This window comes from Oryctolagus cuniculus, chromosome 15, assembly GCF_964237555.1.
Source record: "Oryctolagus cuniculus chromosome 15, mOryCun1.1, whole genome shotgun sequence".
NCBI lineage: Eukaryota > Metazoa > Chordata > Mammalia > Lagomorpha > Leporidae > Oryctolagus > Oryctolagus cuniculus.
The window spans coordinates 78,212,982-78,236,304 of record NC_091446.1 but is presented as its reverse complement, the minus strand read 5'-3'; the positions used below and the strand labels follow the sequence as shown (position 1 = coordinate 78,236,304).

The 23,323-nt window shown below is 48.7% G+C and overlaps 1 protein-coding gene and 1 non-coding gene across 4 annotated transcripts in view; both read right to left on the bottom strand.

Moving 5' to 3' along the window:
• Positions 1-914: 914 nt before the first annotated feature.
• BMPR1A (bone morphogenetic protein receptor type 1A) overlaps positions 915-23,323 on the bottom strand; it is a 137,666-nt gene continuing 115,257 nt past the window's right edge. For all 3 annotated transcript variants that reach the window (XM_070057996.1, XM_051823147.2, XM_070057997.1), the window contains 8 exons: positions 21,714-21,810; positions 21,506-21,605; positions 10,561-10,705; positions 8,404-8,596; positions 6,671-6,968; positions 5,508-5,683; positions 4,493-4,623; positions 915-4,412 (listed from right to left, as the gene is read on the bottom strand). In XM_070057996.1, coding sequence (XP_069914097.1) covers positions 4,287-4,412; positions 4,493-4,623; positions 5,508-5,683; positions 6,671-6,968; positions 8,404-8,596; positions 10,561-10,705; positions 21,506-21,605; positions 21,714-21,810 — 1,266 coding nt within the window. In that variant the 3' untranslated portion in view covers positions 915-4,286. The remainder of the gene's footprint in view (positions 4,413-4,492; positions 4,624-5,507; positions 5,684-6,670; positions 6,969-8,403; positions 8,597-10,560; positions 10,706-21,505; positions 21,606-21,713; positions 21,811-23,323) is intronic.
• LOC127484280 (small nucleolar RNA SNORA58) lies at positions 17,254-17,390 on the bottom strand. The gene has a single exon (XR_007911161.1). It is a non-coding gene; the product is annotated as a small nucleolar RNA SNORA58 (small nucleolar RNA).

Here is a 23,323-nt window from a genome sequence, read left to right as displayed (position 1 = left end):
GGAGTGAACCAGCAGGGAAGACTCTTCTCTCGCCTCTCTGTAACCCTTTCAAGCAAGCACTGCTGGAGTGACCACACACACGGTGACACCAGCCTGGGCAGGTGGCCGGCCTCTGTGGGCAGTGAGGGTCAGGATGTCACTGCGAGCTCAGGCAAGGTGGGCTGAGGCTTCCTTCGCGGGGCCGCAGGAGCAGCGCCTGGCCAGGGCACTGAGCCACTGCTCTAAGTAAAGGCTGGAAAGCAGCCCCTGGCCAGGTGGTGAGGCACAGCAGGTGCAACAGACAGCACCCACCAGGAATCGCAGGTCTGGTTCTCCCCACCCTAAATACAGCAGCTCTGAAAAAGTTCACATCCACCAGTGCTGGTTGTAGGAACACCATCTTGAGACTCATGTGCAAGGGTGGTCAATACATTGGTTCTATTTTCCAAAACAATGAAAATAACCCAGTAGTCAGAAATAAATGATTCCATCTACTTGGTGGAACATTATGCAGCCACTAAAAAATGTCCTCAATGGGTATTTAATGGCACACTGGGATCTTCTGTAAGAAAAAAAAAAAAAAACCCAGCTTAATAAAAACTGAAGATAAAGATTCAAATGTGGTGCCGATGTCTGCAATATAACTTAGAGGGATTTCTGCTTCCAGCTTCCCCAATTTCTGCCATGAGTGCCTACTTTTACCATCAAAAAGCATTGTTTTGTGTTTTAAAGGAAAATTCCTTTCACCACAGTAAATGTGTAACTTCCGCATGTACCCCAAGGCTGGTGTGCGTGGTCACCCCCCACTCCCGCTCGGTGCCGGGGTCCTGGTGGCCAAAGCACACGTGGGCACTAACTTCTCTGTTATACCACCTCACCAGTGGCTTCTGATACACAAAACGGAACCAGCACAGTACCACAAACACATCACTAAGTATACTAAAATAAGGTTATTTACTTAAAAATGATACATTGGACATAATCTGTATATAGAACAAAGCAATTAATGGTAAACTTAATAAGGCACCTTTCAGGCCAGATGCTGTACAAAATACATTTAGTGTGTTACATATCAAAGACGAGTCTCTTGGTTTTGGTGTTTACAATTGCATAATAAAATTGCTTGTCTTTGCCCTTCTTTCAACATCTATGTACACTCTCCCTAATGAGGCTGTAAGGATATGTTCACTTTATACAATATATACTGCAGTTCAGTTTGTAAATGGAAAGGACAGAGGTCACTAAGAGGATTAAATAATTCCACGGAAAAGCAGAGTACAGAGCACAAGCTAAAGTTACGGCGATAGTTCACCCTTTGCGGGAGCTGCATTCACACGCCTTCCTGAGGGACGATGGGGATGGTGGCCCCTGCTGCTGCCCTCGGCCGGGTCCCAGCGCGGCTCTCGCCACAGCACAGGGCGCAGAGGCGACCTTTGCCTCTGACCGAGCTCTTCTCCAATGCTGCCACTTTTAAACAGTCCAAGGGCCATGATTCTTTAACAAAAACGCACACAGTATTTCTGCGGTTGAAATTATTTCAAGATATTTAGAAACAATTCAAAACAAAATATATGTCAAGAAATGTTTTAATATATAAAAATCTGTTTGGAATAAATTATTCTTCAGTATCAAATTTAATCCTGGACCACCTCGAGATGCACGATTCTTTAAAAACTGTACTGCATTTGTGTTCTAAATAAAGCATCCGAAAAACGAGGTACTGAGTATTTGTGAGGAGTGAATAGGGAAAACATCTGGCACATTCTAGGGAAACGCGATTTTTCAGAAACCACAGGTGAAGGTCACTTTCTGAGTTTATGAACACCCCTGGACGCTGGGAAGGCAACAGGAAAAGCTGATGAAAGCGCTGCACTTCAGAGACTTGTTCAGTGAGCGAGCACAGGGAGAGCTGCAGGACAAAGGGAAGCGGGTCTCGGTGAGCCTTTAATCCCAGACTCGCCGCCGCATAAGAGAACTCACTCCCGCTGTTCATATCCAGGTCCTTTAGGCTTTTGCTTTTCTGTTTATGATATTTAAAAGGTATGGCTGGCTGAAGCCAGACATTTATGAATGCTGAATTCTAAACTTTCAGGGTCTCATCAATTATCAACAGTGGTACCACACACACAGGGCTTCCCCTTACTGGCTGACAGAGTAATTGCTTCACTTAGTAGCTAAACTTCAAATTTAAGAGTAAGAGTGAGAAGGAGAGCAGAAAATGGTTAAGTTTCATGCAACTTTTTTTTTTTTTTTAGATTTCAGGATTCCAAATCTGGCAGCATTTGCTTTTTAAAGAAGATCGTATCCTAGGAAATGTTTTTGTTGAACAAGTTTTTTCGGGTTAATTCTCAGTATCACTGTCACCAGTCCACACTAATCAAAAACATTATCATTGTGACCTCATACACTGCAATTTTTTGCTTCACATACCATTTTAGCATTTCTAAGAATGAAATTTGCCTTTCGGTATAAATTTCCTATACTAAGATGACCAAAATTTTTAGTTTATCAAGTCATACACAAACCAAGGTTAACCAAGGTTAACCAGGGCTCAAAAACGTCACGTGGCAATCTCGATGAAAATATATTTCTGGATATATAGATGGGGAAACATTCTGAAAAGGCAAAAAGGCAAGTTATTTGGTACTGCCAATATGCAAATTTACTTATCTTAATAAACACTTCCGATTTTGATTATGTGAGATGCAACTTACTAAACAATCCAGACGGATAAGGCAAGCTTCAAATTTGTGTAGACACCCACATGTGCGTTTTAGCTTCCAACGACACGGAAGGACACGTGCTGTGATTTGCCCGCGTTTACTTTAAGCCTTTCTGACCGTGTGTGATATCCCCGCGTGGATGCTATGTCGATCTCACGGGATGCACCCATGAGCTGTGTGTTCTGAGCAGGAGGTGGCTATCTGGAGGTGTTACGCGGTAGCAAGCTGCAGGACCTGCACCGTTCCTGGAGGCGGGAAAGCATCTAGGAAACTGGCACCACTTTACTGAGTGACAGGCGCACTGCGTGCTCACGGGTGCTGACCAGGTGCTGAGCCTCTCCCGACTCTCCAGTGTCTGCACACGGCAGGGCGCAGAAACCGCAAACCATCTGGTTGTCTACAACACGCTTAATTAACAGCTGCGCATGGATTTCCATCAGCTCTGAGACAACATTTCTAATCAAGAGACTCCTCTCATAAAGGAACATTGCAATCTTAGTGGACACATTTTTGCCCAGGGCTGACAGGGCCCGGCATGGGGAGCCCTGCCGTGGCCGCGATCATTCTGAACACTCCCCCATAGTCCCGCTCTCCCCAGTGTCTCCCCTGGGGGGTGGGCTGAGGGCCCCGTGAGCTGGCTGCTAATACACGGACACATGTGACCCCCGCAGGCTGTCAGGGAGCAGGGGTTTTGCAAGTAAAGCACATTATACACAAAATATAAATAACTTCCCTTTTAAAAGTCACTGAGAACGAGGAACACAGAAGGCAGTCAGCGGCACTGGCACTGCGGGCCAACGCACAGCAGGTGCTTTCCAGGTGACGCAGCTTATGGCACTGGAGGCTCCAGCTCTGGGGAGGGTGCTCTTCCCAACAAAATACCCCCCCCAAAAAAAAGGGTGGTGGCAGGAAAACAGTCCAGATTCATGGGCACTTTAGACTTCTTTTGGCCTTGACACTGACTTTGACATTAAGAAGAAACACGGGTAGGGGAGCTCTCCAGCCCGCAAGGCTTTTAAAGAAGGGGACTCTCGGTCAGAAATTGCATTTTTAAAGCACAAACCAGCAGCCACCAGCACCTTCCTGTGCACTCGTCCGTCATTGTCTTCCAGCTCCCAGGGCAGCCGAGGGCGGCTGGCGGGTGACGGAGGCAGGCCAGGCGCCCCCTCGGGGCCACTCTGCAAAGGCAAGCGGAGCGCACAGATGGAACGTCCTCGGGTAGAAGGCAAGCGTGTGCTTCTCCACCTCTGCTGAACTCTATCTTCCGGAGGCTTTCACAGAAAGCACCACCTGCTGACCAGGCAGCTCAGCACCCAGAGTCTGACTGGAGCCCTACTCATCAGGACTGAAGTCTATGCAGTTCATAGAAACCCAATAAAAAAAGGCATCAAATACCACATTTAAAACACAGCTGTTCGTATAGAAACCAAGTGTCTACGAGTTCCCGGCTTCTAGGATACGGGAGGGTCTGACGCTAGCAGCCTGGGAAGGTGCAGTGAGGGCGGGCGTGAGCCAGGTTCGAGTCCTCCTCCCATGCTGGCCCCGGCGAGCCCAGGGGCAGGGGCGGCGCCTGCAGCGCGTAGCTCAGATCTTTACATCCTGCGACTCCACCATCTTGGCCAGCGTCTTCTTGATCCGCAGCGCCGTGAGTCTGGAGGCTGGATTGTGGGCCCAGCACTCTGACATCAGCTTCAGCACGGCCCGCAGGCACTGGAAGCAAAGAAGAAATGGTGAGCAGAGAGGGCGGTGGGCGCCAAAGCCCGCCCCCTCTGCGGGGAGCCGGCACTCACCTCGTCGCTGTTCCAGCGGTTGGACACAATCGGCCGCAGCCGCTTGACGCACACGACCTCGCGCATGTCCTCGTAGGATGGGTCGCTGGGCACCATGTTGTAGTACGGCAGCTGGTACTCTTCCACGATCCCTGCAGGCAGAGGGACACCGTGGCCACACTGCGCAGCCAACCTGCAGAGCTACAGGGCCACACAGCTCCTACCCAAGGAAGACAGCTAGGGCCTGGGGGTCCACTTCGAACGGTGAGTGCACGGGCTTCTCTTATTCATGCCCATTATTTCCTCCCCTCCAGCCAGCACCCCAGAACTGTGACAGCCCATCAGGAAACGCCAGTATTCCGTGGGTGGGGGGCAAGGCGAACCCTTGCACTTACTCTACACCATACACAGGACCACCGACTAGCAGGCTGTTCCTACCAATGAAATGCGTGTCTAGCCCTCTGGCTGACTTTGTCCCACAGTGGAGAGACATGAGCTGCAGACCAGAGTTCAGACAACAGCAGGCCTGACGCCGGGCTTCTCACTGAAGCCTGCTTGCAAGGCCGCCCTGGGCTGGTGCCTAGGAGCCTGCAGGCAAGACGACGCCCTGCGTGCACACAGAACTCTCCCTGTGGTAAAGGCACGGCTGCTCCTGGACGGTACGCACTCGACACCTGCTTTCCCTCTGGGAGCCGGGGGTTTGGGAGTGGCCAGGAGGAGGATGCCCACACCACCAGCTTTGCTGTGAGTGCCCTGTGTGACAGTGCATGACAGACGTCATCACGGTCCACAGTGGGAGGGGCTCGGCATCCTGACTCTGCCCCCGGCCCTTTCCTTGTCCGAGTTAGACTTGTGGCTCTCACCGTACATCTCAGCCGTGAGAATGACTACGTGCCGAGTCCTAGAGCCATCACGGCATCTGGGGGGCGCTCCTGGGGACTCTGACAGACGTGACATCTAAATTACCCCACAGCAGCTGCTGTTTCTTCAACGATGGGCAAACCAGTAGGACCAGGCAGGCCGCCCCACCGCCTACCTCCCGTGACGCAGCGGCGGGCCATCTCCCAGATGATGAGGCCGAAGCTGTAGATGTCCGCCATGATGTAGGGCTGGAAGTGGTTTTTGTTCAGGCTCTCGTCCAGCACCTCGGGAGCCATGTAGCGCTTGGTGCCCACCCTGGTGTTCAGGGGCACATCCACTTCATTCGTGTCACTGAAACAAGATGGTATCCAGGGTGAGTGCCACCAACGAAGAGCCTAGCTTGTGTTTTCACGACATTTTACACCAGTGTCTCCCCCTTTCTCTCTCTCATATCCTAAAAGCTTTGTAACTCTGATGTTTAAACAGCTGGCACCATCCAGCAGTCGTGGAGAAAGGGCGTCTTTCTCTGCTCTGTTCACAGGAGGGGTAGCTGACGCCTGCTTTGTGAGGGGACAACAGGCCACAGGTCGGAATTTCACATACTCCTTCTCCAGGAATCCATTGGGAACAAATACTTGTACAAGTGCTCAAGGCCATATTGTATTCTATGGATAAAACATAGTAATGTTCGCTAAAACTTTTTTAATAACAGGGATAAACTGAAGGTAACAGTAACATCCAACAGTTGGGTCACGGAAAACTACATCTGTTAAGTAGCAGCAGGGGGTCAGTGCTGTGGCACAGCAGGTTAAAGACCTGGCCTGTAGCACCAGCATCCCATATGGGTGCCAGCTGCTCCACTTCTGATCCAGCTCTCTGCTATGGCCTGGGAGAACAGTGGAAGATGGCCCAAGTCCTTGGGCCCCTGCACCCATGTGGGAGACCCAGAGGAAGCTCCTAGCTCCTGGCTTCAAACAGGCTCAGTTCCAGCCACTGCAGCCATTTGGGGGGTGAACCAGCTGATGGAAGATCTCTCTCTCTCTCTCTAATAAATAAAATAAATCTTAAAATTAAAAAAAAAGAATGAGGCAGATCTACACAAACACCCTTCTGAAAAGGAAGGACATGTAAGACAAAAAGCAGGAAATCAAGAATTATGTAAAGTAGTATGTAATTACTAACAAGAAAACCCCATAAAACTCCAACTATATGCATATATGACCTAACGAAGGGTCCCTACGTGTTTTCAGAGTTGCAATGTCCTCAGGACAAACAGGTACAGAAACACCCTTTGGAGGTGACAACACTTTCAACATGGTTGGGCAAAGACCCCCGCACCTGTTGAATTTAACAGCAAGGCCCAGGTCAGCAATACAACAGCTCCCGTTTTTCTTGATGAGGATGTTTTTGCTCTTCAGGTCTCGATGGGCAATGGCAGGCTTCCCTTGGGTGCCATAAATTTCTGTGTGCAAGTGGCACAGACCACAGGCAGCCGAGTAAGCCAACTTGAGCAGAGCTCTGGTGTCCAGGGTGGCACATTTCAGGAAGTCATAGAGGGACCCGTTCTCATGGTAGTCGGTGATCAGGTAGAGTTGAGTCCAGGAGCCTGTGCCTTTAATGTCCGCTGCTATGAAACCTGTCCAGTGAACCAGGTGAAAGGTTAGCTGTCGTCAGAGATGGCTAGGAAGGGAATGACCGCACACTCGGGCTATGAGCACCATTTAGGTACCACATACAGGTAACAAGATGTAGCCTGCCTGCCAAGACCTCCTGGATATGCTACCAAATTCCTGTAGCTGCTCTTTGTACATGTGCAGCTATGCCGCGGCAATCAGTTTAAAACAATCTTAATAAACATCAAAGTGACAATAATATGACTAAGAGTAAATCACACGTTAAACAATGACCTGGGGAATGTTATCAACATGTCAGCATACAAGGGTCTCTGGCAGAAGGAGCTCTCAAGTTCAAGTCGAAAAGTGGGCACCCTAACAAAGTCAAAAACGTTTACCTGAGGGAGCTCCTCCCCTCGATATGTGCCTCACCCCCTCTGCCATCTCAGTCTGGCCGGCAGGCCACCTGCTCTCCAACACTGCCATCTTTTTCTCTCCCTTCCCCGCCTCTCCTCAAAGAGGTGAGTGCGTGCTGGCTGTGCGGAATAGTGTTCCCCCAGACGCACGTCCTCGGGAACCTGTAAGATGACCTTATTTGGGAAGTGGGTTTTGCAGAAGTAACGCAGTTAAGATGAGGGCATCTGGGACGACAGTGGGGCCCAATCCTCCGCGGCTGGCCCTTTCTCTAGGGAAATGCAGACCGGGCACACGGGGAGGAGGCCTGGAGAGTTGTCTCATGTCAAGGAACACCAGGAGTGCCAGGCAGGGGCCCACGAGAGGCTAGGAAGGACCCCCCGAGGAGCCTTCTGGTGCAGTATGGCCCTGCTGACACTAGGTTTGAAACTTTTAGCCTCTAGCCTCCAAAGCCCTGAGAACAAAATCCTGTTGCTTTAAGTACGTTTGGGGCAATTTGTGACAGCGTCTCAGAAATCCAACCCAGCACTTGTTGCATGCTCGCTCTTGCACTCTCCATATTAAAAGCAGGGAGAGAGCAGCTCAAGATAAAACGCAGGGGAGTGACAGCAGCTGAGGCACCACACTGACCACAGTCCCTAACTTGCTACTGTGTGCACCAGGCGCAGAGGACACGGACTGAGCACAGGACGTGCAGGGAGGCTGCATGTTGGGCTGCTGAGCTGACACAGGTACAAGGCAGTTAAAAAAATTCATGAAACGCTTGGATTGTGTATGGAAGGTCTGGTTCTCATTGTTATTGTGCAATACACCAGCGCTGCTTTCCGTCTGAAACCCTGCGGTTCTCCCAGTCCCGCAGTAAGTTCTGTGGCTGGCAGGCATGCAGGACTGTGTTGTATTTCAGCTGCACATCCTCCTGGGTTTGCCTGAGCCAAGTGCACGCAGCTGCACTCACTGGGTTCTGAAGCCGGAAGGCAAGCTTCCCCCTGCACCCCGCAGACCCTGCTGGAGCGTGGCCTTGACCAGCGCCATGCGTGTACCCACCGAGTATGTTCTCGTGTCGCATCAGCACTGTTTGGTAGATTTCTGTTTCTCGAAACCAGCTGGCCTCTTCAGTGGTGAAAAACACCTTGACTGCCACTTTCTCTCCACGCCATTTACCCATCCACACTTCTCCATACCGGCCCTTTCCAACTTGCCGCACCATCTGAATCTGTTTGGCGATAGTTCGCTGAACCTTTACAGAGAAAAGAACAAGGTTTTGAGCCCTGGATGTAAAGAAGCTAATAAGACCGACACAGGGGCCTGGCCGGCCATCCCACTGAAAAGCACAGCACAGCCCAGTGACCAACTGCAATACTGCAGTGGCCATGTGCTTCACACATGAGACCTGGACACGGTATGTGGTCTCGTTTTGAGCACTGGTTAGTCAACAACGGGTAAGATCCCCTGGGGGACAACCTAAGACAGGCACAGCCGCGTACAGAGACCACATGGAAACGGGTTACTCAGGCATGGCTTTGAAACCCACCACAACGGTACTTTGAAGCCATAAACCGGCCCTGACTAACCCACGTCAGCGTGTCAGGCTGTCGGCCAGAGCGGCCCCAGGGCAGCCCTAGAGCTTGCACTACAGGCTTTGGGCAGCAGACGTGCTGCAGGCAGACTCCAACAGATGTCTGTGCGTGGGGCTTGCCCTTCCTGCTGTTCCTGGGGAGAGCTCTGTGTGCTGTGAACCGTCAGTCACGCACATGAGCGACAGCACCCAGCTCTGATGGAGCGCATGCAGAAGGTAAACCCCCAAATACCTGCTGCTTCAGGCCACTGAGTTTTGGGGTGTTTTAGAGTTTATGCAGCCAAATCTGTATCTAAGTTAAAACCCCCGGTTCCATCTACATGGCCCCATATGCGGGTCACCTGCTGGAGCCCTCCTATCTGCCTCACTTCAACCTGCACGGCTCGTCTCGTGTGTCCAGCACCCCGAGAGTGCTGTGTCTCCCCTTAAACCCTCCCTGGCACACACACTTATCAGCAATGGTCTTATTCCTAGATGGAATTCTGCTTGAATTCCTTCCCCTGCTCACACAATATAGGGATTTATCTGGGACAACACCTCAAGTATGACGAGTATAATTAGTATTTGTTGAGCAAGGCATGTACCCTGATTGTTACTTTCCATTTTCAGAAGCACTGGTGATCATCAGAGAACACTGCTCCAAGGTGGCAAGACACCTAACACGGGCTCAATCTTACGCAATCTAAACTGATTTACACTAGGTATCACTTGTTACAGAGTCCCTTTTGGAACTCTTAGGAGTCAGGATTCTTGAGGGCTCTTTTACATATAATAAAATGCATCAATGTATCTCTCCTGAAAACAAGGCAGGGAGTTTTGATAAATGCGTACGTATGGTTGTGTGTTCGGTACTGTGGCACAGTCCCTCTCCCCAACCCTGGCAACCCCCATCTGCCTCCTGCCCCCCGGTACACTTCTTCTAGCATCGCATTCAGAGAAACACCAACAGGGAGCCTCGTGTGTCAGCTTCTTTCACGCAGCAGGCGAGGCTTCTGAAAGTCACCCAGGTTTTGGCGTGTGTGAGTAGTCTGTTCCTGTTTATCAATGACCACTTTTCTGCTGTACCAACAGACACTATCTGTTTGCCAACTGATGGCTTTTGGGTTGTCTAATTCATGAGCGTACTTCGAAAAGTTCATGGAAATGGAATTGTAAGTTTTTGTGGGTGCAAAAAATTCTGAAATCCATGCATAGCTTTCCTTTATAATAAACATTTTCCATGAGCCTTTGAAGACTCCTGTGTACACAGATTTGAAACTTTTTGCAGTAATACAAACCTAAATTCCATTTCCATGAACTTTCTGAAAATCCGCCTGGCTGAACAGGCACACTGTTAAAAACTGGAGACATTCATGGCATTAGGGGAACAGACGGGAGGTGTGGACTTGTAGCATCTTATCTGAGATGCTGACGACGTGATGTTAGGTTGTGAGGAGCACAGGAAGGAGGCAGCTCACCTGAAAACCTGGGCACACTTCTCTTCACTTCAAGTAGAAACTACTCTTGCTACCTTCAGTCTCTTAAAAACTTTCCATAATGTAAGCCAATGTGAAGCCGCCTGCAGCCCTACGATCGCCAAGTTCTCTATCAGCCCAGCAGCCTGCCTGCATGGACCCTTAACTCACCAGCAGAGGAAGGCCAGATCCGCTCCCAGAGCTCTGCGACTGGTCGATGAGGTCTTTCAGCGACTCTCCCACGGGGATAAACGCCTCATCCTGCTCCAAGTCTCGATTGTAACGACGTCGACTGGACATGCTCTTGCAGTAATGTCTTTTAAAAAAAGTAGAAAATAATCTGTTAGATTACAAACCACAGAGCTTTCTCTACACCATCCTTCCATTGGACAGAATCATATCCAAATTAGTCTCATTGGACGAAACATGTCCTCCGTTACACCAGAATGTACACGGTGGAACTCTCCGTATCATGTGAAAATGGGAGACGCCATCCCCGGCAAGTGATAAAAGCCAGATGCAAGCAGGGTGTGGAGTGTTGTTCTAGCTGTCAACATCCTTTAAAACTGAGCATTTTACAAACACCTGCAAGGACCAGAGAGCAGACAGCACCGGAATCTTCACTTTCTATGTCACACGCACACACATTTTCATGTGAATTTATACTGTATTTTTCTGTTACAACAAACAAGAAATGTATTTCCATTTTGAAAACAGGGAAAAGGAGTTTATTTAAAAAAAAAAAAACTCACTCTATTGTCTTAATTCCTTCTGATATCCTGGAAGGCCTTTCTTTAAAATCTCTAATTATAAAATATTTCAAACACACAAAGGTAAAGATTAACTGATATTCCTGACATTCCAGTACAGACAATTTAGGTTTAATAAACATAACATTAAGCCGCCTTTACTTCATTTTTAAAATTAGTAGTAGTAGTTGTTTAAACTTGAGAAGAGGGAGAGACACACTGAGGAAGGAGGTCCCCATCTTCTGGTTCATCCCCCCAATGCCTGAAATGGCTCCTGGCTGGGACTGAAGCTGGGAGCTGGGAACTTGGCCCACGTTTCCCATGTGGGCGGCAGGAACCCCACTACCAGAGCCATCACTGCTCCTCCTGAGGTCTGCATTAGCAGCAAGATGGGACGAGGAATCAGATGTGGGCACCAAAGCCACTCCAGCACGTGCTGTGGGCATCTTAACCACTAGGCCACATGCCCAGCCCTGACTTTTAACAGACACACAATAATTATACACATTTACAAGGCATACTGTGAGAATTTGATTCATATATACAGTATACAACAATCCAATCAGGGAAATCAGCATTTCCATCTCCTTAAACATCTGTCACTTCTTTGTGCTGGGAGCTTCCAAACTCCCTTCTTCTAGTTCTTCATAAAACACACAACTGTGGGTCTGGCGCTATGACACCGCAGGTAAAGCTGCCACCTGTGACACCAGCATCCCATGTGGGCACTGGTTCAAGACCCAGCTGCTCCGCTTCTGATCCAGCTCCCTGCTGATGTCCTGGGAAAGGAGGATGGCCCCAGTGCTTGGGCCCCTGCACACATGTGGGGGACCCAGAAGAAGCTCCTGGCTCCTGGCTTTGGCCTGGCTCAGTCCCAGCTATTGCAGCCACTCGAGGGAGTGAACCAGCGATGGAAGACCTCTCTGTCTCTATCTCTTCCTCCCTCTCTATGTAACTCTGACTTTCAAATAAATAAATAAAATTTTAAAACAACAACAACAACATACAGTTGTAGTGATCTATCGTTACCTTTCTGTGTCACAAAACACTAGAACTTACTGTACCTAACCTCTTCTTACCTGAGCCTGCCCGTTCCTAACCTCACGCAACCACCAGGTACTTGCATGTGTGGTTTTACAGAAACAGTAAAGATACCTGGAGCCCCAGCCTGTTCTCTGGCGACTCCACATCCCTGCTTCTCACCTAAGAGACGGCACTGAGTTGCAGGCAGCTCCACCTTCCTGTATGCGCGTTCCTCTCTGCAGACAGCTAAGGTCACAGCAACATTCTCCACGCACAGCTACACCAATGGCACACGCTGCAGTAATGCTTCACACCTTGCTTTAAAAGAATCCCTTACATTTTATATACTTCTCAAGTTGATACATATCAAAAATAGCCTTCTGTTGATGCTGTGGTATCAGGAATTGTTCCAGGACTTGCTTCATTCTTTCAAAAGCCCGAAGAGATTAAGTACCACTACTCCATCATACACATGAAACCACGGCCAAGAGGTTTGTCACGGCTCTAAGTCCAACACCTGCCCAACAGAGGAAGCTGAGCTCCAAACCAAGGCCTAGGTTTGGAATTCATAGTCTCAGTCTCTACTATTCCATTAAGGAAATGACTTAAAAGTTATCCTGACGGCTAAGGTTGTTTCCAGAAGTATGCCAGTATAAACACACCACAAGACACAGTTTTTTGTGTTAGAATTTCTTTCTTTTTTCTTTCCCCACACAGGTTGGAGGCTGGGCTGCTCCACTTCCAGTCCAGCTCCCTCTTTTTTTTTTTTTTTTTTTTTTTTTTAAAGACTTATTGGCCAGTGCCGCAGCTCACTTGGCTAATCCTCCACCTGCAGTGCCGGTACCCCAGGTTCTAGTCCCAGTTGCTCCTCTTCCAGTCTGGCTCTCTGCTGTGGCCGGGAAGGCAGTAGAGGATGGCCCAGGTGCTTGGGACCTGCACCTGCACAGAAGACCAGGAGGCACCTGGCTCCTGGCTTCAGATCGGCACAGTGCCAGCCATGGCAGCCATTTGGGGGGTGAACCAAAGGAAGGAAGACCTTTCTCGCTGTCTCTCTCTCTCACTGTCTAACTCTGCCTGTCAAAAAAAATTATTTATTTACTTGAAAGTCAGAGTTACACAGAGAGAGGAGAGGCAGAGAGAGAGAGAAGTCTTCCATCCACTGGCTCACTCCCAAATTGGCCGCAATGGCTGGAGCTGTGCCGATCCAAAGCCAGGAGCCAGGAGCTTTTTCTGGGTCTCCCACGTGGGTGCAGGGGCCCCAAGGGCCAGGGCCATCTTACACTGCTTTCACAGGCCACAGTAGAGAGCTGGATGGGAAGTGGAGCAGCCGAGACTAGAACCAGTGCCTATATGGGATGCCAGCACTTCAGGCCAGGGCGTTAACCCGCTGCGCCACAGCGCCAGGCCCTGTTTTAGAATTTCTTAAAGCTATAGACAACTTCTATTTCACAAACATCACCGAAGTGGAATAATTTATATTCCCACCCAAAGGATAAAATCACAAGATCCATCTCCCCACGTTCCATCCCAAATTCTGACCTGCACTATTTTTAGGCTTTTCCTGTCTGCTGTGCCTTCCTTGACGGGGCTTCCCCCTGACTGCTAGTGAGGGTCACTGTTTTTTCCCCACAGTTTAATTTTTTTTTCTTAATGAACTGTATGTGTCTTTTGTGCATTATTAATTGAGGCATTTTTATCCTTTCTATGCTCATTTTTAGGACTTACATATTTGAAAGGCAGATGTAAGAGAAAGAAAGTGAAGGATTGTCCATCTATTGGTTCACTTCCCAAATGGCCACAATGGCTGCAGCTGGGCTAGGCGGAAGCCAGGAGCCTGCAACTCCATCCAGGTTTCCCATGTAGGTGGCAGGGGACCAAGCACTCGACCCATTCTCCACTGCTTTCCAAAGCACATTAACAAGGAGCTGAATCAGAAATGGAGCATCCAGGGCTCAAACCAGTGCTTATATGGGAAGCTGGAGCCATAGGCAGCAGCTTAACCCACTGTGCCACAATGCTGGCCCATCCTTCTCGCTGATTCATGGGAGTTCTCTGTATCATCAGGATGCTAAACCTTTGACAACTGTGCCTTACAAACACCTTTCAGTCTGTGACAGCCATGTCTCTGCACTTACGGTGTCACCTGTTTCCAGGTACACAGTCAATCCATCTGTTCCCTTTTTGCTACACGCCTTTGTGTCTTAAGACGACCTTTCCAACCCTAGCATAGGAACCATTTAGAACCTCAAGGTTCTAAATTCCCCATTTTTTTCAGTTAGCCCTGTCATACATTTGGAGTTAATAACAATGGAAACCAGTGAACAAATCAAATCACATTCAACTTCCACATGGACTGCCCAGTCTATTTAATCATTTTTACAGTTTGCTTTTAATATGGGTAATCATCAGAAGTACTTTAAATTCAAAAGGCACACAAGGGCACAGGGTGAAATCTTCCTGCCATCCCCATCTCTAAGCCATCAAGTTCACTGCCATTGAAATCAAAGTAGCTCTGTTTCTCAGGTGAGCTTCTGGCGCTCATCTGTGCATCCCAACACACACACATGCTAGTGCCCACTCCCTGATGTTCACGTTCCAGATGTGGAGGAACATTCAGACTGGTTCCACCCTGACTGCATACGAGTCCAAAGTGGGAGCATTCTCTGGTACATCTGTAGTGTAATTACTAGAAGTGGGAGCTACATTTAGAATTTGGAAGAATGCTCTACTGGCCTCCATCCAGGCTGGACCAGTGACAATCCTCATCTTCACCGTCACACCAGAGTGCCCATTTTCCCTATGCCTTCATCCACGCCCGTGTGTGACACACTTCCAGGAGCTGGTTCTTAATTTTATCAGATCTTACATTTTTTTATATTTACATTTACAAATTTAGCATTTAATTGATCAAAGTTCTACATTCACCTATTGGTACATGCCAGAGTTCTCTGGCTCAGCAACAAAGCAGAAGTCCTGTGTCTTCTCCTCTCACCCAGAACTTCAACATTCTGAAGCTTACTGAATGTGTGCTTGTTACCTCTACATAACAAAACTTCTTCTGTTTTCTAGTTTCAGGCTTTAACAACTGACCTCACACTGTGGAAGAAGAGGATCTAACTTATTGCTTCCTTCAAGCCCTGTGCCTTCCCAAAGCAGAAACACTGCCATTCTCCATCCTCCCAACACAGCTGCAGGCTGCAGTACACTCATGGGACCCCTGAAGCTAGTATCAAAGCACCAGTGAGTCCCGGCTGCTCCATTTCAGATCCAGTTTCCTGCCAAGGCGCCTGGGAAAGCAGCAACAGATGGCCCAAGTGCTTGGGCCCCATCACCCATGTGGGAGACCCAGCCTGCAATGGTTGGGGCTGCTCCCGGCCAAAGCTGGGGGCCTGGGCTCAGGGCCCTCACGTGGTGGCGGGATCTAACTGCTTGAGCTCTCACCCCTGTCTCCCAGGGTGCACATCAGCAGCAGGCTGGAATAAGGAACAGCCCACACTTGAACCAATGGCACTTCCACGTGGGATGCAGAAGTCCCAACCTGGCGTCTTAACTGCCAGGCCGAATGTCAGCCAGAAGATGGTTTTGATCTGGTAAGTTATCTGTGACACTGGTTCGCTGGGAGGCCTTAACAGAGGTTACTGAGTATTGGCCGTCTGCCAAGTCCACCCTTAGTAACACAAGAGGAAAGCAGCCATCAAGTGGCTGGCCAGTTCATCATCAGGAGTAATGGACCAACAACCTCGCTGTGTCCAATGGGAAAGGCAGGTGTCAGGTGAACAACTACAATCAACAAACGCGTACTTGCAAATGTGAAAAACCGAAGGTGAGGGTAGTGTTACTGGGGGTGCATGACTAGATCCGGCCAGTTTTAAGGGTTGGAGGAGCTACAGAAGAGCATGAGAAATTCTAGGCCAGAGGAAGGTACAAGGAACTGGCAACAGTGGCAGAGGAAGGATGCCATGCCCAGGACGGAGAGGGGACGCTTGGAGGGGCGGTGCTGCAGAGGACCCGGATTGGTCCTGTCGTCAAGAGTGTGTGTACGTCAGCTTCGAGAAGAGCGGGCCTGCGGATCTGGCCTTGGGCAGGACGGTTACCATGTGTGCTGTGCTCTTCCTGGTTTCTTCTACTTAAGGTCTTCTGGGCAGTTCTGACATGTGGGTTGCTAGTTTCCAGTCAATCTGGAAATACTAAATACTTTGGTCATTCTTTCTTTCTTTTTTTTTTTTTTAAGATTTTATTTTATTATTTGAGAGGTAGAGTTACAGAGAGAGAGAAGGAGAGAAAGAGAGAAAGGTCCTCCGTCCACTGGTTCACTGCCCAAATGGCCACAGTGGCAGGAGCTGCACCGATCAAAGCCAGGAGCCAGGAGCTTCTCCTGAGTCTCCCACGTGAGTGCCCGGGTTCAAGGACTTGGGCCACCTTCTACTGCTTTCCCAGGCCACCGCAGAGAGCTGGATTGGAAGTGGAGCAGCTGGAAAGAGAACCAATGCCCATATGGGACGCTGGTGCCACAGGCAGAGGCTTGTCAGGGGGACTCCAGTACACATACTTTAGGCCACTGGAAGATGTCCCCCAGCTCAGTGGTGCTCTGTTCATTTTATAAATTCTTTTTTCTGTGCTTTATTTGGTACAGTTTTTATTACTATCTTGACATTCATCCATCTTTCTTGCTAGGGTCTAATCTGCCACTAATCTCATCCAGTATAAAATTTCCTCTCAGGGGGCTGGCACTGTCACCCAATGAGTAAAGGTACCATCTACAATGCCACATCCCATATGGACACCAGTTTACATCCTGGCTGCTCCACTTCTGATCCAGCTTCCTTTTAATATGCTTAGGAAAGTAGTGGAAGGTGGCTCAAGTACTCAGGACCCTGCACCCAAGTGGAAGACCTGGATGAAGCTCCTGGCTTCTGGCTTCAGGCTGGCCCAGCCAAGCTGGGGTGTGAACCAGAGGGTAGAAGATTCTCTCTCTCTCACTGTCGTTCCCTCTTCCTTTCAAATAACTAAATAATTCAAAAAATATTTTTCATCTCAGGTACTGTATGTTTTACTTCCTTAAGTTTCACTGGGGTCTTCTTGCTTTTTTAAGTAATGTTGGAGTGTGGCAATTTATCCAGCCACGGATTTAGCTGGCTAGTGCTGGCACGAACTCCGCATTTGCTCTGGCACACACTGTCCCCCTTGTCTGGCCATGAGCACAGTCAGGCAAGGTCTACGGGTATGCCTTCGCTGGGGCCTTTTATAAATACCTTCTGTCTCTGACTTTGTGAACACATAAAGCAGAATTACAGCCCCTATTGTAATGCTATCGCCTACAATTCTAAGATCTGTTGAAGTTCTGGGGTGGTGGTTTTGGCTGCCTAATTTTTTCCTTCCTTACAGGGAATTCTGGTGCTCACTGGATGGCAGATGTTGGGAACTGCACCTTGGTCATAGCTGGACAGTTTTATATTCCTATAAATGTTTCTGTGTCCTAGGATACAGTTACATGAAAACACCATGATCCTTGTGGGTCCTGCTTTTAAGATGGGACCAGAGCCACGGTTAGTCTAAGGCTAATCATTCCCTACCACCAAAGCAAGGTCCTTCTGAGTACCAAAACCAAACCCTACGAATTATGAGGGTTTCGAGTCTCAAGCTGGTGGAAACCAGCCTTGTGTGAGCACCAAACACGACTTTCTGCAATCACTTCAAGGGTTCTTTCTCCAGCTTTGAGCGGTTTCCGAGCAGGCCCGGGCTCATTGGTACCAGCAGGGTACCTGGCGGGAAGCGTTCTCTGCGAGACTCCCCTTCCCAGTACTCTGCTCCCGTGTCCCGCGGGCAGACTCCGCAGGCAGTGGGGTGGGCAGTCTTCGGGCTCACCTCATCTGCTCCCCACTACCCTGAGCTCGGGCCCCTCTGTGCCTCACGCTCTGACTGGCAGCCGACAGCTAATTACAGTGCCACTGTCCGTCAATCTGCCTGGGCCACTGTCCTGGGCCCTCATGGCGGTCTTCTCAGGCCTCTCCTCTGGGCCTGGCAGGTTTCACTCCTCAGGAGTCCTCAGGAGGGCACACAGCTGACAGAGTTCTAGGAGGCCCATCACCAACGTGCACAACCTCACCTCTCCTCCTGTTTTCACCTCTGTGCACCCTAAAGTACGCCACTAGGAAACATGTCATTACTCTGAGGGCGCGGGGATGGCTCTGACCGGCTGCCGTCTGAGGGAGATCTCACAGGAAGAAGAGAGCAGGGGGCAGACACCTGGTCCAGATGGAAATGACCCCAGGGGGCTGCAACCAGGTGCATAAGGGACCTCCTTGCTTACTGTGTACCTCCTCCCTCAGCCTCCCAGCCCCTGAGCCGCCCCCCTCCACCTCCAAAAGCCCAAAGCCCCACCCCCTCTGTTCAGCTCTACATGAGCTGCACCTGCCTAGTTCTCCACTGCGTGGAAGTACTCTACTAGGATTCTGCAGTTTCCCAAAAAGATGAAACTGAAGGTTTATTTTGGTACCCAAAAAATCCTCAAAATGCAGGGTTTTTTTATACTGTACATTATGAGGACTCCTCACATATATTATTTTAAAATGTTTTGCACCAAAATTTATCTTTCAATCATTTTCCCACACACTTCCAGAAGTATCCTCATATATGTGGCCTCCGTTTATTTTTTCCCATTGATCAGTCTTTTGTGAATCTACTTTGGAGACTCAAATGGGCATTGGGGAGAAAGGGTCTTCTTTTTATTATTATTATTATTATTTATTTATTTTTTGACAGGCAGAGTGGACAGTGAGAGAGAGAGACAGAGAGAAAGGTCTTCCTTTGCCGTTGGTTCACCCTCCAATGGCCGCCGCGGCCGGCGCACCGCGCTGATCTGATGGCAGGAGCCAGGAGCCAGGTGCTTTTCCTGGTCTCCCATGGGGTGCAGGGCCCAAGCACCTGGGCCATCCTCCACTGCACTCCCTGGCCACAGCAGAGAGCTGGCCTGGAAGAGGGGCAACCGGGACAGAATCCGGCGCCCCAACTGGGACTAGAACCCGGTGTGCCGGCGCCACTAGGCGGAGGATTAGCCTAGTGAGCCGCGGCGCCGGCCTGAGAAAGGGTCTTCTACTTCCTCAACAACAGGATTCCCAAGGTGAAATCCTGCATCTTCCGTTCCTTCTAAGAACACTCTTCCAGCCTCTGGTTAGGAGGCAGCGAGAGCCTGCCATCTGTGGGAGCCAGCAACCCCACCTCCTGGTGTTCAAGCCCTCTGGTCCCCTCCCCCACATAGCAAGGCTGCAGAAGTGATGGTGCCATTGCCAAGTCTAAACGTTATTTTTATTTGAAAGAGAGACAGAGAAGTACAGAACAACATCTTCCATCGGTTGGTCCACTCCCCAAATACCACGATTCAGCTGTGGATGGGCTGGGCCAAAACCAGAAACTTGAAACTCAGTCCCGGTCTCCCGACGTGGCTGGCAGAAGCCAGTACTGGAGCCATCCCCTGCTGCCTCCCAGGGTGCTCATTAGCAGGATGCTGGAATGGGAAGCAGGTGTCCCAAGTGGGTCCCAAGCGCCATCTTAGTCACCCACCAAATGTACACCCCTCCAACTTAGATGTTAAACAGCACTGCAGTTTCTGAGATGTCCCAGGCTTCGGGGAGGCCGGGATTCCTGCTGTGAGGACATCCAAGCAGCCCTGCCAACAGCCAGCCTGCAACTTGTCAGCCTCGGAAGCCAACCCCCACTGCCAGCCAAGGCCAGCTTCCAGAGGAGGGGCTCAGCTGCAGTCTGACAGGGAGCTCACGGCATCCCCTGAGCACTACACAAGCACTCCGGAATCCCTGGTGCCCACAAACAAGAAGATGGCTGTGCATTGAAGCCACTGAGTTCCGGAGGACTCATTAACACCAGACCCACCAGCAGTCCTCTCGGTATTATAGCTACCACCCACCTGGCTCCCAGAGCCAACCCCCGCTGCTGGTCCCTGAGCCTCCAGATAGTGAAGGCACACACAGGCTGCTTCTTGGCTTTCTCCACTTCTACACATCTCAGTGGGCAAAGTCACTCACTATTCATCTACCTGCTTCATGGGCTTGAAAATGTTATTGTTACTTTATCTCCTGTTCCCCTTGTACCAGTTGCACAAAGAAGTTAAAAACTCTAAACTGTTATTTCAGTGACAGGAACATAACCTCAAGAACCACTTGTCAAACGTGAAACCTTGCCAGCATCACAGGTGAAAACTAACGCATATTTCTTAATATTATGAATATTTGTAGGTACCCTTTTAATTTTCATTCGAAAGTTACATGTATTCCTTTTATATAAATCATGTCCTTACTTTGGGAGGCCTATTTTCCCACTGAATTGCTTTTATTTTTTTCTTCTTTGATGTATAGAAGCTCTTTATATTTGAGAGATCAGCTCTTTGTTATGCGAGCTCTCAACATTTTTCACTTAGAGTCTCTCTTCCGGTTGGTAGTGGCTTTTGCCATATAGTAGGGTTTTATTCTTGTGTAGCTGACACAATCAGTTTTTTTTTTTTTTTATTTTAGTGAGTTGTTGTTTTTGGTGAGGAGGGGTTTATTTCACTTCTAACTTTTGTTAGACTCTGAAAGGTCTTCTAAACCCTAAAATTATTTTTTAAAATATTCTGCCATGTTTTTTTTTTTCCCTCAGTACTTTAACTGTTTTTTGTTTCATATATACAGTTCTGATCTGGCTAAAATCTCTTTCAGTGTAGGCAACTGATCCAGCTTCATTTTTTCCACAGAGCTGCCTACTCTCAAATCCATTTACTGAATAATCCACCTTTTCCTCTGTGATCCAAAATGTCACCTCTATCATATGCTAAATTTCTGAGTGTGCTCTGGACTACTTACGGGTTTCCCAACCTTGTCACACTGATAGCTCTGCACTCTGCTAACATAGCAATGCCTTATCAAGATGTCTACTGGTAGGGGCTGTCGTAATTTTTTTTGTGTGCAGCTGTCTTCTGAAATCACAGCCAAGTGCAAAAGTTCTGCACCCAAATTAATAAAGAATAAGAATATGGTTGATTTCTTGGAACAGGCTGTACAAACTGAGCTATTTTTATAAGTGAGAAAGCTCACTGGTCTGTGAGTAAGAAAATTCTAAGTATCCATGAACATACAAGAAGTACAAACTTGCGTTCACTTAGTTGGCACTGAAGCCCTCTTTTCCCTGTGAGGAAAAGATAATCTGCCTAGATTCAAGGACCTGCCCAGACAGCACAAGTTCATGGCTTCAGAGCTGCACGCTGTAGTCAGCTGTTTCTGCCCACTGCCTTTAAAAACTACTGTCGTAGCCAGTACTTAACAATATATTGTGCATCAAAGGAAAAGCATTCTTACTTGTAACAAAAGCAGCTGGAGAAGATGATCATAGCAACGATGCAGACGGCCATGGACACAAGCACAACCAGCCACCGGACGCTGCCATCGAAGAAAGGACCTGACAACGGAAGGAAACATGTTACCTTCCTATCCTGTCTTGCTAGGAAGGAGACGGAACTTGTGCGTCAACTCCAGGCAGTGTGCAGCCAGTTCTGGGTTAACCTACCTACAACAGCAGGGGGCAGTGTCGGCTGCAAATACTGGTTACACAGGTGGGTGCGGCAGCACTCTATGGTCCGGCGCAGCTGGGCTTTAGGTGAATCCTAAGGGAAGCGTAATGGCAAATTAGAAATGGCTTGTTAGATGTATAATGAGTTTTTCAGTATTCATGAAAATACAATTTCTAATTCAATGAGTGAAAAAATACCTATTTTATGCATTTTATTAAAATTTGTGCTAACAGTGAAGACTGTAAAATGGTTTTATTTTCATCTATTTGAAAGACAGAGGGATATGGATATACATACATATATATAGAGAGAGAGACAAACGTGTATCTCCCATCTGATATATACATATGTGTATGTCCATATATATATACACACACACATATGTGTATATATACACATGTGTGTATGTATGCTCCCTCCACTTAAAAAATTTTGCAGAAATCTTCATTTTCTGTTAGGAGAAAATGTGTATGTGTGTGTGTGTGTGTATCCTATCCACTGGTTCTCTCTCCAAATGGCACCAACAGCCAGGGCTGGGTCAAGCTGAATTCAGGAGTCCAGATGTACATGGGCACGGAGCCAAGCACTTCAGTCATCATGCACTGCCCCCAGGATGCAGCAGCATAAAGTTGGATCAGAAGCAGAGGTGTCAGGACTTGAACTGGCACTCAGACATGAGATGCAAACATCCCAAGCAGTGGCTCAATCCACGAGCCACAACACCCACCCTAAATTGGTTTTCCTTAAGAACATATGTGGATGGTTAAGCTGGAATAAGTGTTTCCTCTTGCTCATAAACTTAGGCATATCTTACTCTGTTATAACTCAGAGTTTTTTTTTTTTTTTCTTTTTAGTAAAAATGTATTTACTCTAAAATCATGAGATCTTTTCCTTAAAAACACAGGAGAAATTAAAATTGATCACAATCAACCCAGCAGGGTAAGTATGATTTCACAGGGTACTGACGCTGGGATGAGACTTGGGATCAGAGGGAAAAGTAGAGGGTGTCCTGGTGCAAAGACACTGGTCCAGGGAGGTGATCCAGCAAGCAGAGGGCGCTGCAGTCTCCACAAAGAACAGCTACGCTCCCACCAACCAACTGCAGCAGAGAAACAACACTGCTGAGAGCCAGGGACCCCAGCCAGACCCATGATGTGCCGGTCAGAAGACCAGCAGAGACAGAGACTGGAGTCACAGGCACGTCTAGTGTAGCATGTTTGTGATCCACAACACAGGATCTGACATGTTGAATACTAAGATTTCAACACTGCCTGGAAGAAGTACCATCCTGGACCAAAATACTGAGAGAAAGGTAGTTTGTCATTGCAAAAGTAGCAAGAAGATAAGCAGAATTATCCATGCTATCCTAACATATCAGATTGTCAGAAGACATAAAGCTACCACCTGCAGTGCCAGTATCCCATATGAGTGCCAGTTCGAGTCCCAGCTGCTCCACTTCCAATCCAGCTCTCTGCTATGGCCTGAGAAAGCAGTAGAAGATGGCCCAAGTCCTTGGCCCCCTGCACCCCAGTGGGAGACCCAGAGGAAGGTCCTGGCTCCTGGCTTCAGTTAGCCCAGCTCCGACTGTTGCAGCCATTTGGGGAGT